The sequence below is a fragment of the Lissotriton helveticus genome, chromosome 10 (genome assembly GCF_964261635.1).
Source record: "Lissotriton helveticus chromosome 10, aLisHel1.1, whole genome shotgun sequence".
Taxonomy (NCBI): domain Eukaryota; kingdom Metazoa; phylum Chordata; class Amphibia; order Caudata; family Salamandridae; genus Lissotriton; species Lissotriton helveticus.
The window spans coordinates 519,299,648-519,315,631 of record NC_136071.1 but is presented as its reverse complement, the minus strand read 5'-3'; the positions used below and the strand labels follow the sequence as shown (position 1 = coordinate 519,315,631).

The window sequence follows — 15,984 nt, the reverse complement described above, 5'->3', positions numbered from 1 at the left end:
GAACTTTCATAGAAGCCCCAGTGCTCTCGTGCTTATCGTAGGGGCTTCACGGTGAATGCGGGGGGGGGGAGGTGCAGGAACTGGACCTCCGTTGAGGTTTACCACCCCGCCCGGCCCTCAACTGCTGATGGAAATGCACCACCTAAGAAGGACTCCTTGTGGGCTCAAATCTCAGCGGGCGAAGCTGCCCACGCAGGTTGTCAGAAGCCTGTTCCGGCTTTAGCGGCTTTTGAGGACGGTCACAGACAACACCCCACTACTGCAATCTTCATTCCGGTGGGCAGACCAGATGCTGGGATTGCTCTGGCAACCCTAGGGTGGGGCTAACTACCCTTGCAGCTCCCTCATTGCTATGGCAACGGGCTGGGTGCCGCACTCAGACTCCTGCCACAGCTGCAGCTTCTTAGTACAGTGCAGTGATCCGCTCTCTGCCTGCCACCTTGGAAATGCAGCTCCTCATTTAGGACGCAAACTGCAATGAGGCAATAGCGCTCACCATGCACTTATACTGTTCAGTGCACGCCCACATCGACCTCCATGAAAGTCGAGGAGAGCACCGCCTCCACCAGCTCTCCCCACCTTCTCCCCACACAAAGCCCTTTTCATAGCGCTCTTCACATGCTTGGAGGGCAACAATAATAAAGCGCTCAGCCTGCGCTCCACCACAGGGAGAGGGGAGCATGCAGCGCTATATTCCTCCAGCACGGAGCACAGAAACCTCCCCTCAGCCAAGCACACAGGGGCTTTTTCAGCAAATGAAAGCCCTTCACTAGGCTACAGCCAAAGCACAATGGAACCTCATGTGAGGGCAGGGAGTTCCAGTGAAGCAAAAAGAACACAAGGAAGATTTCGATATCCCTGAGTCTTCCACAACAGGAGGCCAGCACACGCAGGCCCTTGGAGATCTCCGTCAAGAAGGGGACACAGCACACAGCAAAGTTATTCTCCTTTCCTTGGCAGAAACATCAACTGCAGGCCAACCCCACACAACACACAGCAAAGGGGCAGTACTTCTCCTCAGTCTCTCCAGCTCTTCTCCTACGCAAAGGGTCCTCTTGAATTCCAGGGATGATGTAAAGTCTAGGGGTTTAAGGTGTAATACTTACACCCCAAAATGCCTTTGTTCTCCCCTGGCCCAGGGCTCGGAGCCCAGTCCAAACCAATTCTGGGGGCCCTTTAGAATATATTTTCAAGTGCACCACCACCTCCATTGTGAGGGTAATCCTTGGCTCCAGACACACCACAGGGGGGGTGGGGGCAATGCCATTATTGTGGAAGGCAGGCTCATCCCAATTCAAGTGCAGGTGCTACTCCTCCCACCACTCCAAATGCAGCCCAGGCCCAGGCCTATTCAGTCTAGTGCTGAGTCACCCAGGCAGGGCAGGACACACCTTAACACCCCCTAGGGACTGGCAGGAGGGAATGCACATCCCCTCTCCCAGTGTCGGTCAAAACCAGACGTTAAATACTAATCAGGCAGATACAAAGACACATAGCACACATAATTGCCTACTTCTAAAAGTGGCATTTCTAAAATAGTAATAATAAATCCGCTAACACCAACAAGCAGCATTTATCACCGCTATTCCAAACATACCAAACTTGATCAGGCTACTCCTCTCATGTCAGGAATTACAACTAAAGCGTATATCAGGGAATCCCCAATACATTCCCATGAGAGGGCAGCCTCACAGCAGTGAGAAACCAAATAGGCTGTTTGTCACTACCAGGACATGACACACAGTTAAGGCACATGTCCTGCCTTTTATCTACACCGCACCCTGCCCATAGGGCTAGCTAGGCCCTACCTTAGACGTTACTGATATGTAGTAAAAGGGGAGTCAGAGACGTGGCAACCACTTTATGTGTCATGTCACAGCAGCAGTAAACTGCGCATGCAGGCCCTGCAGTGGCAGAGGCCTGAGACATGTTTTGGAAGGCTACTTTGGTGGGTGGCATAGCAGCGCTGCAAGTCCACCAATAGCATTTAATTTACTGCCGCTGGGTATATAGGATACCACTGTACAAGGGACTGCTAGGCAAATTAAAAATGCCAAAAAGGTGTAGAATAATCTTACCAAGTTTACAATCGAGAGAACATGCACTTTAGCACTGATCTGCAGTGATGATGTGTCCAGAGTCCTAAAACCACAAACAACAGGTCAGAAACAAGCATTGGCATAGCCAATAGGTCTCGCCTTTGGGGCAGTATAAGTGGTTAATCATGCTGCACATTATCCCGGGAGCTCTGCAGAAATAGCAAGGAAAAATGCCTTTAGGTCGCTTGTGCTGGAGGAAGTTTGTTTTGAGAGATTTTGTTCACCTGGATTCGTTTGCTTACAAAAAGATGCTTTGTATTATGTTCTGCATGATGCTTTCATGTTAAAAATGTGCTTTATTTAAAAGGTAGAAACAATTAACAGGTTGGTGTGTTTGCACATATTACATTCAAAGACTGGCTAAAAATGCATTTTCCACTTTTGGTGTTGTTACCATGATTATTACTGCGCCAGCCGTAACCAGCAACACGATGGAGGAGGAAGGAATGTTGGTGGGAATTAAAGCTGGACATGGTGGGCTGGGAAAGCAAGCGGAAACAGCTGGGATGAGGCCAGGGGAAACCAGTAGCAATGGCAGGGGTGAATTAGGGATTGCAGAGACATGTTAAAGGTGAATAACATGAACATGCCTCGTGAAAGAAGCATCATTTTAAGTGGTTTTGGCCTCTGCAAAACATAAACCACTGGTGTAGGTATTTACCAAATGTACTGGAAAGCCGTATTAACCATTTCCTGTGGGATGTAAATGGTCACGGAGCCCACAGTAGTGAAACGGTAGGAGCAGGGGGATGGGGCAGGTTTGTGAAACTACATCGGCCTAGGCTGAGAGACACGTGGGGGCTGCTTAAGCCTGACGCGGGGACATATTATACTCCCAAAATTACATCAAGACGACAAACGGCAGGAGACGGGAGCAATGGCTCTTAGCACATTAAATATTAGTGCTACAGACAGTACAATTAGATTGATACATGAAGTTTTTATAAGCACCACTAGTGAATCTGTGGTATAAGGAAACATGTTTCATGTGAGCAGGACATGTCATAATGACAGGTGTAATAACTCAAAAATGTTTATTATTAAAACGTTGTTTTCCTTTGATGTCAGCATAGCATACTTTTTCCAAATGAGCACTAGGAAAGGTCTGCCAGTCGCTGGCTAATAGTGAAGCATTGAAATTGGATGTGTTTTGCTGAAAATGCACAAAACCTTCGATGCCACTCATCTGGGAAGAATGTAAGGTAATATAAAGGCGACCCACAAAGCGCAGTATGTTTGAAAGAGGACTTCATTCCACAAGAGGAACGCCCACAAAGCGACACGTCCTGCCAGTCGGCCTAGTAACTGCTGTCTGGAATCCCCACTGACGGGTCATGCAGTGCGTGTGCCCACTTAACCCCTTCCGCGCTCATGACGAGCTCAGCTCGTCATGAGTTACGACGCTCGTACGCTCATGACGAGCTGTGCTCGTCATGTAACGCGGCTTTTGAAAAAATGCAGCGCGCAGTGGGAAAACCGCTAGCGCGCATACGGTTAAATAACCACACTGCACGTATACCCAGGTGTGCACAGAATGCAATGAAACCATGCACAACAAGTGAACAATGCTCTTTATCACAAAGGCGCTGCTTTCCACTAACACTCCCTTTGTTTGCACTGTACTGTGCAGTACCCAATAAAGTGGCGGTGTCGTGCAGGCACGAACAACTAAGGGTTAACTGGCTCTAAGAGAAGAACTGACATGCTCCCTCAGGAGATTGGTTGCATTTATCTAGGTTTATTGGAAGCTTCTTGTGTATTGTTTATGGAGACACTTGCTGGCTAGTACAGCGCCAGGGTTCATACTTATTTCTATACAGCTGTAATTTAGGAGTTTTCCTGTTAATTTATTAAAGGATGGTACCAGATAGCATTTGACCTGATGTATGCACTTCCCAATTCATAGCTGTTACTACATGTTCACAAACGCACAAAACAGTAACTCAAGGGGACCATAGGATTTCTATTTTCAGTCACGTGAAACTTCATTTCACACTGCAGCTCTTGATTGTCATTGTCAATAATTCTTGAATGGAAGATGACTGCTGATACTCTATTTCAACTGTTATCAAGTCTTCATTGATATCATTCAACTACTCGCACATCATTCAATGTCTTCAATCAGAAAATAAAACGTGACATACACAAGTACACCTTGCAGGTCACAACCACAAAACAAAAAAACAAATAAAAGCTGCCTGCATTAACCATCAATCACTAGGAGGCAGATACAAAACGCCTTTTTGTAACCAGCAGATAACTATGTAAGCACAAGGCTTCTTTGTAACCTTCTGCACAACGAGGATTTACTATTGGCAACCACTCCACTATGGAGAATAATTTCACCTTGTTACAATTATTCGCATGGGTTACCCTATAGTGGCTCTGGGAAAACCCTAGGAGAGCCTGCGTAGGTACCATGTGTGGGAGCTCTTGAGCTCTTTTTAACGCACATACTGCAATTATGAAGTGTGTGACAGGCACTGCACCCCCTGCATTTTCACAGTTAAAGTTTAGCATGTCAGTGCCATCATGTTGTGCTGCCGGAAAACCTCTGGTAAATAATGAGACTTGTGGTTTGAGTATTTACTGAGGATTTTGGTGAGGTTGCATACAATATCTGGTGTGATAAATGTAACACACTTTCCACTTCGGGCACAGCTAGGGGCTCATAAGTTGTATGTTTTCCAAAGTGCATTAAACATGAGTTGTGAACCATCTATTTGGGATGAACGTCTGCCTGTGATTGTGTAGCAGGACTTTAGCAAATATATGATAAACACACGTTTCATTTTCAACTAAACAAACACAGTTTAGTGTCAGAAAATCATAGCATCCGTGAACCCTTCTAAAAAGCTCTTTACTGGTGTGGAAGACATCTTCAAGTGCACACTTGTGCAAAAAAGGCCTGTGGTCCACAAACACCAACGTGTTAAAGGCACATATATTATTAATTTGTTTTCACTAAATTAATGGCAATTCGAGCTCTGACCCGGTCTGTAGCCCCCACTGTCGACATTATTGATTTTTCCAAGAGCTCAGCTCTGAACAGACTTTAACAAACTAAGCAGAGATTGACTTCCTACGCGGATCGCATTTGCTAATGTCCCATAACCAAATATTAAGAATATCCGACTTGGCTTACACCAAAGCTTGAAACATGCACAAACTCTATCACTGTGAATAAGTGGGCCCATGGAACATGTTTAACATATCCGAGGCCATAGTGGGGGGAAAGTAATTATCTCATCTTTTTTTCACTTTTTTCATCGACCTAAAGGCATCATTTTACGTACTTGGGGATTAAGCACAGATACCTGCGAGTGCTGTAAGGGGTGGTTCTAATACTCTGTCTTCATGGCCACAGTTATGCAATAGCAATGTGTGGAGAGTGCCACAAACTTTACCAGCATGATGAAAGACGCCTAAATCCTGTATCACTGCAGACAGTCCAGCATCACTAGCAGGTTATATGTTACCTATGCAGCAGGCAGACGTCACAAGCAAGGGCTCCGGTGACACTTCCCCCACAAAACTGAAACAAGCCTGGGAGTAGAGGTCGTTTCGTGCAACTAACGGCACTGACAGCGCGCCACTCCTCCGCGTGGAAGGAAAGGACAGGGTATTGACACTGGGTGTGGTGTGAGGGCAGGAGCCACGTCATGAAGCCAGGATCCACATCTACATCCCTCGGCAAACATTGGAAGCTTACAGATGGCGCCGCAGCTGGCTCCCACAAGGGACTCGCCATACATGCACGAGTACTGATAGGAAACTGTGCAAAACATGCACGAGTTTCAAGAAAAGTGTTGAGTGATTACAAAAGGTCCCTTTAAGCAGCGCTTGCGCGCTGCGTAGTGAGACCTAAAAATAAAGGAGGAAGGTAAAAAGGCTCTGGGATGACCCTGCAAAAAGGGCCAATCCCAACAGGCTGCTCGGCTCTCATTGCATAATGGGCTGTCACTGAGATTTTCCCTATGTGACTGGAAAATTGCAAGGGTCGTTGGACCCAGTCTGGGTCCTAGGACCCGTTATTCATTGCGGGATCCATTGCAATCGAAAAAATGCTCCCTCGTTCAATGAAATTACTTCTTTTTTGCATTTGCTAGCTATTTGCCAATCCAGAACCATGCATGGTCCTTGAACTAGCTTTTGAGAGATCTCTATATTTAACTTTTCGAAAGACTGCCCAGCATGTTTTTGCAACACAAATATTTTAATATTACTTATTGTTTGTAAACCACCAAAAGTCCCCTTTTTGAGTATAGTTCTAATTTCATGATAAATGTTGCAATTCCATTCTGCCGTACTGTTATAGTGGAAAGCAAAAGTTAATTTGGAAACTAGAATGGAAAACACTTTTTTTCTTACCCCTCCCTTAACTTTACACCCAAAAGGATCCGCCAAAACTTAGCTAGTTGTACTAATTGCATACTAAATTTCAATGTACAGTCACCAAATAACCCAGAAGTTACTAAAATTCCACAAAAAAAGGATTTATTTATGGAAAGTGGGTCTCAACAAGAACTACGCAGTCGCTGTCACTGCAGTCACTGTCCTTGTCTATTGGAGATATATGAAAATGCATAATGGGTTATAGTTATGGGAAAATTATGCCATTGTGGGGTTATCTGAGTTTGTAGTAACCAACAAGTCTGTAGCCTGTCTGTTTTTTAAATGTCAACAGAACACAAAATGGCTATAGGGCTAGAAGACATAATGCATATTTTAGAAGCTGTGTTGAATTTGGAAGATGGCAAGAATTATTTTTTTTTTATAAATCAGGAAACTTTACATAAGCCTGTAACTAGTCTGGTGACAATTGCAACGAGCAGGTTCAGATTGTTTTTACTTTTCTAGAAAAAAATCGAATTAAACAGAGGGCAATGATGTCGGTGGGCATACTGTCTTTGTGTAAAACACATCAGGCCACACAGCAAATTACTATGCCATGGGGCACTGGTCACAAGAATGCAGGTCATACCATATTCTTACCAACAGGCAATAGTCGGAGCTGTACCTGTAGTGTAGTACAGTAATACCTATAACTGGCACATGTCATAAAGAAAGAATACCTTGTCAGGCGCAGGATCCAATTAACATCACTGTTAGCGCAACAACGGTCCACATAAGAGTTGCATAAGTCATGAATCATCCCCTTTGAACTTTCATAGAACCCCCAGCGCTCTTGTGCTTATCATGGGGGTTTACGGTGAATGCGGGGGGGGAGGCACAGGAATGGGTCCTCCGTTGAGGTTTACCACCCCGTCCGGCCCTCAACTTCTGCTGGGAATGCGCTACCAAAGAATGACTCCTTGTGAGCTCAAATCTCTGCGAACGAAGCTGCCCGCGCAGGTTGTCGGCAGCCTGTTCTGGCTTTAGCTGCTTCTCAGAGCGGTCACATACACCGCCCCACTACAACAATCTTCCTTCCGGTGGGCAGACCAGATGCTGGGATTGCTCCGGCAACCCTAGGGTGGGGTTAGCTACCCTTGCAACTCCCTCATTGCTATGGCAACAGGCTGGGTGCCACACTCAGACTCCTGCCACAGCTGCAGCTTCTTAGTACGGTGCAGAGATTTGCTCTGTGCCCGCCGCCTTCGAAATGCAGCTCCTCATTTAGGTCGCAAACTGCAATGAGGCAATAGCGCTCACCACACGCTTCTACTGTTGAGTGCACGCCCGCATCGACCTCCATGAAAGTGGAGGAGAGCACTGCCTCCACCAGCTCTACCCTCCTTCTCCCCACACAAGGCCCTTTTCACAGCGCTCTCCACATGCTTGGAGGGCAACAATAATAAAGCGCTCAGCCTGCACTCCAACCCAGGGAGAGGGGAGCGTGCAGCACCATATTCCTCCAGCACAGAGCACAGGAACCTTAACCTTAACACCCTCCAGGGACTGGCAGGAGAGAATGCACATCCCCTCTCCGCCGTCAGTCAGAACCAGACGGTAAATACTAATCAGGCAGGTACAAAGACACATAGCACACATAAATGCCTACTTCTAAAAGTGTCATTTCTAAAATAGTAATAATAAATCCGCTAACACCAACAAGCAGCATGTATCACCACTATTCCAAACATACCAAAATTGATCACGCTACTCGTCTCATGTCAGGAATTACAACTGAAGCACATATCAGGGAATACCTAATACAACCCTATGAGAGGGCAGCCTCACAGCAGTGAGAAACCAACTAGGCTGTTTGTCACTGCCAGGACATGACACACAGTTAAGGCACATGTCCTGCCTTTTACCTACACTTCACCCTGCCCATAGGGCTAGCCGGGACCTACCTTAAAGGTGACTGATATGTAGTATTAGGGGAGTCACAATTGTGGCAACCACTTTATTTGTCACGTCACAGCGGCAGTAAACTGCGCATGCAGGCCCTGCAGCGGCAGAGGCCTGAGACAGGTTTTGGAGCGCTACTTTGGTGGGTAGCGTAAGCAGCGCTGCAAGCCCACCAGTAGCATTTAATTTACTGGCCTTGGGTATGTGGGACTGCACTGTACAAGGGACTGCTAGATAAATAAAAAATGCCAAACAGGTGTAGACCAATCTTACAAAGTTTACAATAGAGGGCACACGCACTTTAGCACTGATCTGAAGTGATGTAGTCCAGAGTCCTAAAACCACCAACAACAGGTCAGAAAAAATACAGGAGGAAGGCAAAAAGTTCTGGGACGGCCCTGCAAAAAGGCCCAAGCCCAGCAGGCTGCAAGACTCTCATTGCATAATGGGCTGCAACAGAGATTTTCCCTTTGTGGCTGGAAAATTGAAAGGGTCGTTTGACCCAGTCTGGGTCCTAGGACCCTTTATTCATTGCAGGATCCATTGCAATCGAAAAAATGCTCCCTCGTTCAATGAAATTACTTATTTTTTTGGATTTGCTAGCCATCTGCCAATCCAGAACCATGCATGGTTCTTGAACTAGCTTTTGATATATCTCTATATTTAACTTTTCGAAAGCCTGCACAGCATGTTTTTGTAACACAAATATTTTACTATTACTTACTGCAAACCACCAAAAGTCCCCTTTTTGAGTATAGTTCTAATTTCATGATAAATGTTGCAATTCCATTCTGCCGTACTGTTATAGTGGAAAGCAAAAGTTAATTTGGGAACTAGAATGGATAGCACTTTTTTTCTTACCCCTCCCTAAACTTTCCACCCAAAAGGATCCGCCAAAACTTAGCTAGATGTGCTAATTGCATACTAAATTTCAATGTACAGTCACCACATATCCCAGAAGTTACTAAAAATCCACAAAAAGAGGAATTTTTTATGGAAAGTGGGTCTCAACAAGAACTACGCAGTTTCTATCACTGCAGTCACTGTCCTTGTCTATTAGAGATATATGAAAATGCATAATGGGTTATAGTTATGGGAAAATTATGCCATTGTGGGGTTATTTGAGGTTATAGTAACCCACAAGTCTGTAGCCTGTCTGGTTTTTAAATGTCAACGGAACACAAAATGGCTTTAAGGCTAGGAGACATAATGCATATTTTAGACGCTGTGTTGAATTTGGAAGATGGCAGGATTTTTTTTATTTTTTTATTAATCAGGAAACTTTACAGAAGCCTGTAACTAGTCTGGTGACAATTGCAACGAGCAGGTTCAGATTTTATTTACTTTTCTAGGAAAAATCTAATTAAACAGAGGGCAATGATGTCGCTGGGCATACTGTCTTTGAGTTTTCATTATTTAAATGCATTTATTGTGCAAGAAAACTTATCAGCTAAAGAGACGGAAACAAGACCTAGAACCACCCGTTTTGGGCTTCCATTGGGGGAAATCTATAATTCATGGGAGTTGTGTGGATAATAATGCTGAGATATGACGTAATTCCTCTTAGATGCGGCTTTGAAACAACGCATATGTAATGGGAGAGAGGGTGTAAGGAAACAACTGCATACTTAATAATAGAGGTGGGCGAACCACTGGTGGGGCATGCCACATGCCTGGCTCTAGCTCAGCTTGAGGTACATATGAGACCTTCGAGCCAAAGGCAAGCTGAACTTTCAAGTGGCTTCTCCCTCCCACCCACAAACTAACCTCATATGCCATGAAATGAAGGCGAAGCATTTCTCTTTTATGTAAGGCAGGAGATAGAAAACCTGGCATCAATCCCTGCTACCCCACTTGATCAACGTGTGTGATCCTAAGCAAATATTATGTTTCACCATACCTCGCGTTTCTTCCTTATTGCAAATGAGAGCATCTTGAAATAGGTGAGTACAGGATTTGCCATATACAAAAACATCTCTGGTGTATGATTTAATTGACTACCATGTTGCTCCATCTGTAATAAGTACCTAAGCCAGGAATAGCGTGAACAGGACAAGTGACTTTCCTCTTAGTTCTCTAATAGCATTGTCATCTGGGCTGCTGGGGGGACTGTAGCTAGCCAATGTCTTGTGTGATAGGTGCAAGGAGGGAAACAGGCTCCTTGGCTGCTATATGATTGATAACACGCAGTGTGCACCTTGTGCACTATTGGAATCTACGCCCTGGGGTGGGAGTTTTTAAATACTAACACTTTTAATAAATGCCTCTCAATGTAGTGATATAATCTGATGTACTGAGGTAAAACTCTTCTGTGTTAAAGAAATAAATACAGTTTATTTTTTATTTTTAAGAGACTTTATTATATTTTTACTATACAAGCCCGTCTTTCCTGTTTCAGAAGGCTTGTATACAATAACTAAGGTGCTGGATAGCATCTCACAGTCGATACTTGCTATATCCGAGAAGGGCGACAAACAACTTGAAGTACTCTACCTGATCCTACAAGATACTGAGGGAGGTAATTTGATAACTGCCCCTGCTCCTAGACATGTATGATTGATGTCTGAGTCCTTAAAGCACCCCTCTCTTCACCTTAGATCAGGTGACATAGTGGGAGAAACCAGTCTACTTTGCTCAAATCTTCCTGGTTGTTTCCTCTCAATCCATAAAGACAGGTGACCTGATAGGCTGCCCTAGTCTTGACTAGCCAAAGTGGTTAATACTACCTCAAAACCTATGTGTTGTGTTTCTCTCTAGTCAATACCACCCATCTCTGACCCATACACCGATGTGCTGAAGGTTCACCACCAGCAACGATTAGTAACAAATCTACTGCCTACATCTTACAATGTACAACCCCTGGACCTGCTCCCATAGACAGAAGCAATAACCCACAAATATCCTTAGTGCCCGCTGCTTATGGTATTAATGGAAGGAGATCACTGAAACCCTTGGATCATCCCATTGTACCAGACCCCAGTGTGACTATTGTGTCCAACGGGGCACTAGTTGGCTCTGGTGACTCTAACGCATATCCTTCGTGCAAGCAATGGAAGATCTAAATCCGACACGACACGCCCAGGAGATTAACCGTTAACAATGTCTGCTCTAAATCTATATTAGGTTATGTCCTTTTGAACAATATACCACTGGGAGAGAATGTGGGGCATGCTCATCAAAACATGTCCTGAAGTGACCCTAATGCACTGGTACTATCATCCTTGAAATGCATTCCCACCCCTCACATATCACCTTGGACGGAAAACCCTTCAGGCCGGTCCTTAATTTGTAAATAATTAAGTGCCAGGGCCCTCCCAGGAAGGCCACTGCAGCCTGCACCACCTATACCCTTACAACGGCAGTACTAACATAAGACCGAACCATCGCACTCCTACATGTGTGACAATTCAGACCATTTCAGGCCACAGAAACCTATAATAATGGCATGAGAGGCTGGTATTATTCATTTTCAATGTATACTGACTTAATAAACACGGTTGTTATGCTCATCTCATATTTAAAAAGACAGCACCACCATGTTGATGGACTGTCACTAGAGCCGCTGCTGGCAATTAAGTGCTGGTGGCGAACACCGGAAATCACCTGCAAAAATTAAGCACTGCTTCAGGCTGTGCACCCCAGTCGAGGCTAAAGTGGCACGAAGTTCAATCTACCATAGCCTTACCACTAACATCCATCGCTTTACAAAATGTTTTAGCCCAAGTAGGAAGCTGACTTTCTTGACGACGGCTGTAATGCCAGAAACCGGTCCTCGGAAGCCTGTTTCCGGTCCAGGGAAGGCATGGCTTAGCAGTTCGGGCTGGACTGTTCCAATGAGGCACAGGGTCAGACTGATTTGCATATGGCCATGTCTGAACTGGGGTGGCAGAGTGGGCTAAAGAACGGTGATGGATTAAACCCAGATCTTTTGACTGGGTGTGAGTGTTTGATTGGTTCAGATGCTCCGTCCATCACCACCCCCTTTTGTACCGCTTTGTTCGCCATAAGTGTGGCAGGGTATGCTCAGACGTGAGTCCCTTGCTCACTTTGCCACTGGATTCAAGCAAGCCGGGCTGAAGACAGCTGTAATGCCGGAAACCGGTCCTCGGAAGCTTGTTTCCGTTCCAGGGAAGGCATGGCTTGGCAGTTCGGGCTGGACTGTTCCCATGAGGCACAGGGTCAGACTGATTTGCATATGGCCATGTCTGAACTGGGGTGGCAGAGTGGGCTAAAGAACGGTGATGGATTAAACCCAGATCTTTTGACTGGGTGTGAGTGTTTGATTGGTTCAGATGCTCCGTCCATCACCACCCCATTTTGTACCGCTTTCTTGACCACAGCAGATCATGAACCAACATAACGGCCTTGCAGCATTTATAGTGCCATTACTATCTAGGCCGACTTAGGGAAGGAAGACGTAACCCCACAAATATGAGCCAAGACTAGATAAGGATTGTAAAAGGGCAAAGACATCTTTAATATAATCCTTCAAGAAGGGTGAAGGGGAGAGATAATAGGTGCAATATATTACTACAAGTCTCTGATTAGAATCAAGAAGCCTCAATGGCAAAAAGAGAACTGGCAAAATCTGTTTGTCACTGTAAGAATTAAGGACCAGCCAACCTTCTGGAAAACCCCACCTGCAGGTCAGATAATAGTAAAACTAACTTAACAGAGCCATCTATAACAGCGGTCCAGTGGCATGCGCATGTTACTAAATTATATTACCCTGCACTCTTGCTTATTGGATCACCAGCCTTAAGATGCACTTAGATTGCATCTTATGATTTAAGCCCTTTTTCACAAGAAGAGGTAATGGCAGCTATAAACAAGGAAAACACTGGAAAGGCCAGAGGCCCCAATGGGATCCTTGCACCAGACCTTTAAAAATCAGACTCCATCCTATGGGGCCACTACATTACCCCTATCAGTGAGCCCATTCGACAGGGAGCTTCTATCCAGCCTCATGGCTGGGAGCTGAAATTGCGCCCATCTTCAAAATGGTGACAAGCAATAACCTGCTAACTAGCCTCATTAGCTTGCAGGATAATATCCCAAAATTATTTTCAAATGTATTTCTTTCAAGGATTTAGAGCTAGGCTGGCGAGAATAAGATTTTATCCAATTGCCAGGCCGGCTTCAGGAAGAGAATTGGCCGTACAAACCAAGCTTTCTGACTCTATTTCCTGTTTCCAAAGTTTGTGGTACTGAGAAATCAACCACTATGTGTGCTAAATCAACAACTATACATGGTATTTGTTGATATTTTACTCTGTGCCTTCAACAATGTGCGCCATAACTTATTGCGGGCTGCTCTGTGTGATATGGGTGTTCCTTCTAGACTTCTTTCTCTACCAACTACTCTCCTCTAAGGGATTTGACGCAGATGCCTTGCAGTTCTTTTGGAGAAACCACAGGTCATGTTCAGTGTTAAAGGGAGTCTGCTGGGCGTCTCTCTAGCTTCCATGATAGTCTCACTTTACATCAATGGAGGAGATTAGTATGTTAGATCCTGCATCTGCAATGCTCCAGCTCTGGGAGGGACAATGGTGGCAACACTTCTGTTTTCTGCCCACACGCTACTGGTCTCAAAACCCCCAGCTGGTTCTCAGAACAGATTAAACCATTTCTGAGAATGTTGGTCCTCCAAGATCCTTTTAATTAACACTGCTAAAAAAGTTGATGTTCCGCCCCCACAGGGGCATCAAGAACAACTTCCCATTAAACTCATGTCCCCTCTATCAGGTCACCTACTGTCAATAGACCTCTGATAGGTGGGGGCAGCATCTGATCAACTCAAGGCATCTGATGGACACGCGACCCAGGAGCTCTCTCTACTCTGCAGGATCCTGATCCAATAAATACATAAAGGACCTGATCCAAGCTGCCTTGGAGGTGCATAAAGCACAAGGTCAAAGAGCAATGTGTGATGTTCAGACCTGTGGGGTATCAGTAGCGCCTCTGAACTATCGCAGGGACCCTGAATAAACCAATTTAGAGCATTAAGAGTGCCCCTGTACCTAGTCCTTTCCCGTTTCATAGATATGATGCTAAAATTATGATCTTAATTTTTTTATGTAACATTAATTTAAAGGTCGACTTTTAAATGCCTTATTTATTTAGGGCTAGCATGTGTTTTTTATTTTTTTATTTTGCTTATATGGTTTTATAGGTTCCGTCCACAACCAACTATATTTGATTGATTGAGAATATATTTTACATGCCAAACATTTTTAAGGCTCGGCTCGTGCATGTGCTCCTCGAGCCAAGCCTGACCCTTTGCTCGGCTCGTGGTTAATGTATTATCTCGATCACCTCTGCTTTATAGAAATATAGTTATTGGACAGGGTTAACATGTGTCTTTAATTATCCTGCAGTAAACCTAGCTATTACCAGGGATTGTGTGTTCAATTCTGTATATTAGCTTGTTACAACTTGAGGCAAACGTGACAGTTTTTTTTTTTAATAGGCCCCTAGTGCAACTCATGGAAGGGGGCCCCCACATCGTCCTATCTGGTCATATTTGAGGTTCAGTGCGCATCTCGCACACTGAGATCCCGGTGCAACTGCACCGGCCGCGCACTTGATACCAGTACCTCTCCCACAGAGCGACTCTTCCTCTTACCCCAGATAGTCTCTCCTCGTGCGGTTTGGCCCTCGCCCGGGTGCGCGCGCCTCTTAAAGAGCTGCATGGTTGACGCGCCTCAATGGAGCCAGGTACCTCCGACACAGAAGTGTGAGGGAAGGGGGGGGCACTTACCGTTCTGGAGCAACAGCAGCAGCGGCAGCGCCCGCGGCTCCATGGCGGTGGCGGATGTGCAGGCAGCACCAGCTGGGCCACCCCACTTATCCTGCGGGCGGAGAAGGGCCCCCGGGCACCTAGTTCCACGCCCCTCCCTGCTTGATAAGCATCCAGGGCAGGCTGCCGACGGACGGACGGACTGACGCCCTCCTCTGGGTGACTGTGCAGGAGAGGTGCCCGCCCTGCCCCAGGGAGGAGCTGCCTCACCGCGTCGGAGGGACGGGGTCCGCACACTGCAGCCATTCACAAAACTTTTTTCCCTACTTCGCGACGGCCCGTGGGCCGTGACACTCCGAGGCCGGTGACAGCGAGCTGCCAGCTTCCCTCTGAGAGGAGCCGCCCCAGACAATCAGTGCTTCCCGATGGTGCATTCTCACAATACCACATGTACGTGCGTAGTTCTGGAGTTTCTGCGCAGAAATTGACTCCGAATTCTGGGGCTAATTTACAAGTCCCGTGCGCCGCCTATGCGTCACTTTTCCCCATATAAAAAAATGACTCTCTGGCGGCGCAAGGGGCTTTTAAATAAGCCCTTCTATGTTTGGTTACCAATGTAATCTGACAATTTGGCTTTTAAATGAAAACTTTGGCTGAGAGAAGAGCAAATTATATCAGGGGGTCCGCCGGGACTACGGCCTTCATTCTGAGTGGGCCAGTAATCCTGATGGGGCTTGAGACTCTGTTGAGATTACACAGTCTGAACGTGCATATCGGACTGTGCTTTCATATGTGATAATGAAGGAAAAGGAGTCTTGTTGTAATCAAATATTTGCATAAGATCACACA

General features: G+C 45.7%; 1 protein-coding gene across 1 annotated transcript in view; it reads right to left on the bottom strand.

Annotated features, from left to right (window-relative positions):
- LOC144784323 (phospholipase A2-like) overlaps window positions 1–15,354 on the bottom strand; it is a 235,169-nt gene extending 219,815 nt beyond the window's left edge. Inside the window, exon 1 of the mRNA XM_078663032.1 lies at window positions 15,157–15,354. Within this exon, the coding sequence (XP_078519158.1) occupies window positions 15,157–15,199 (43 nt within the window). The 5' untranslated portion in view covers window positions 15,200–15,354. The remainder of the gene's footprint in view (window positions 1–15,156) is intronic.
- Window positions 15,355–15,984: the final 630 nt, after the last annotated feature.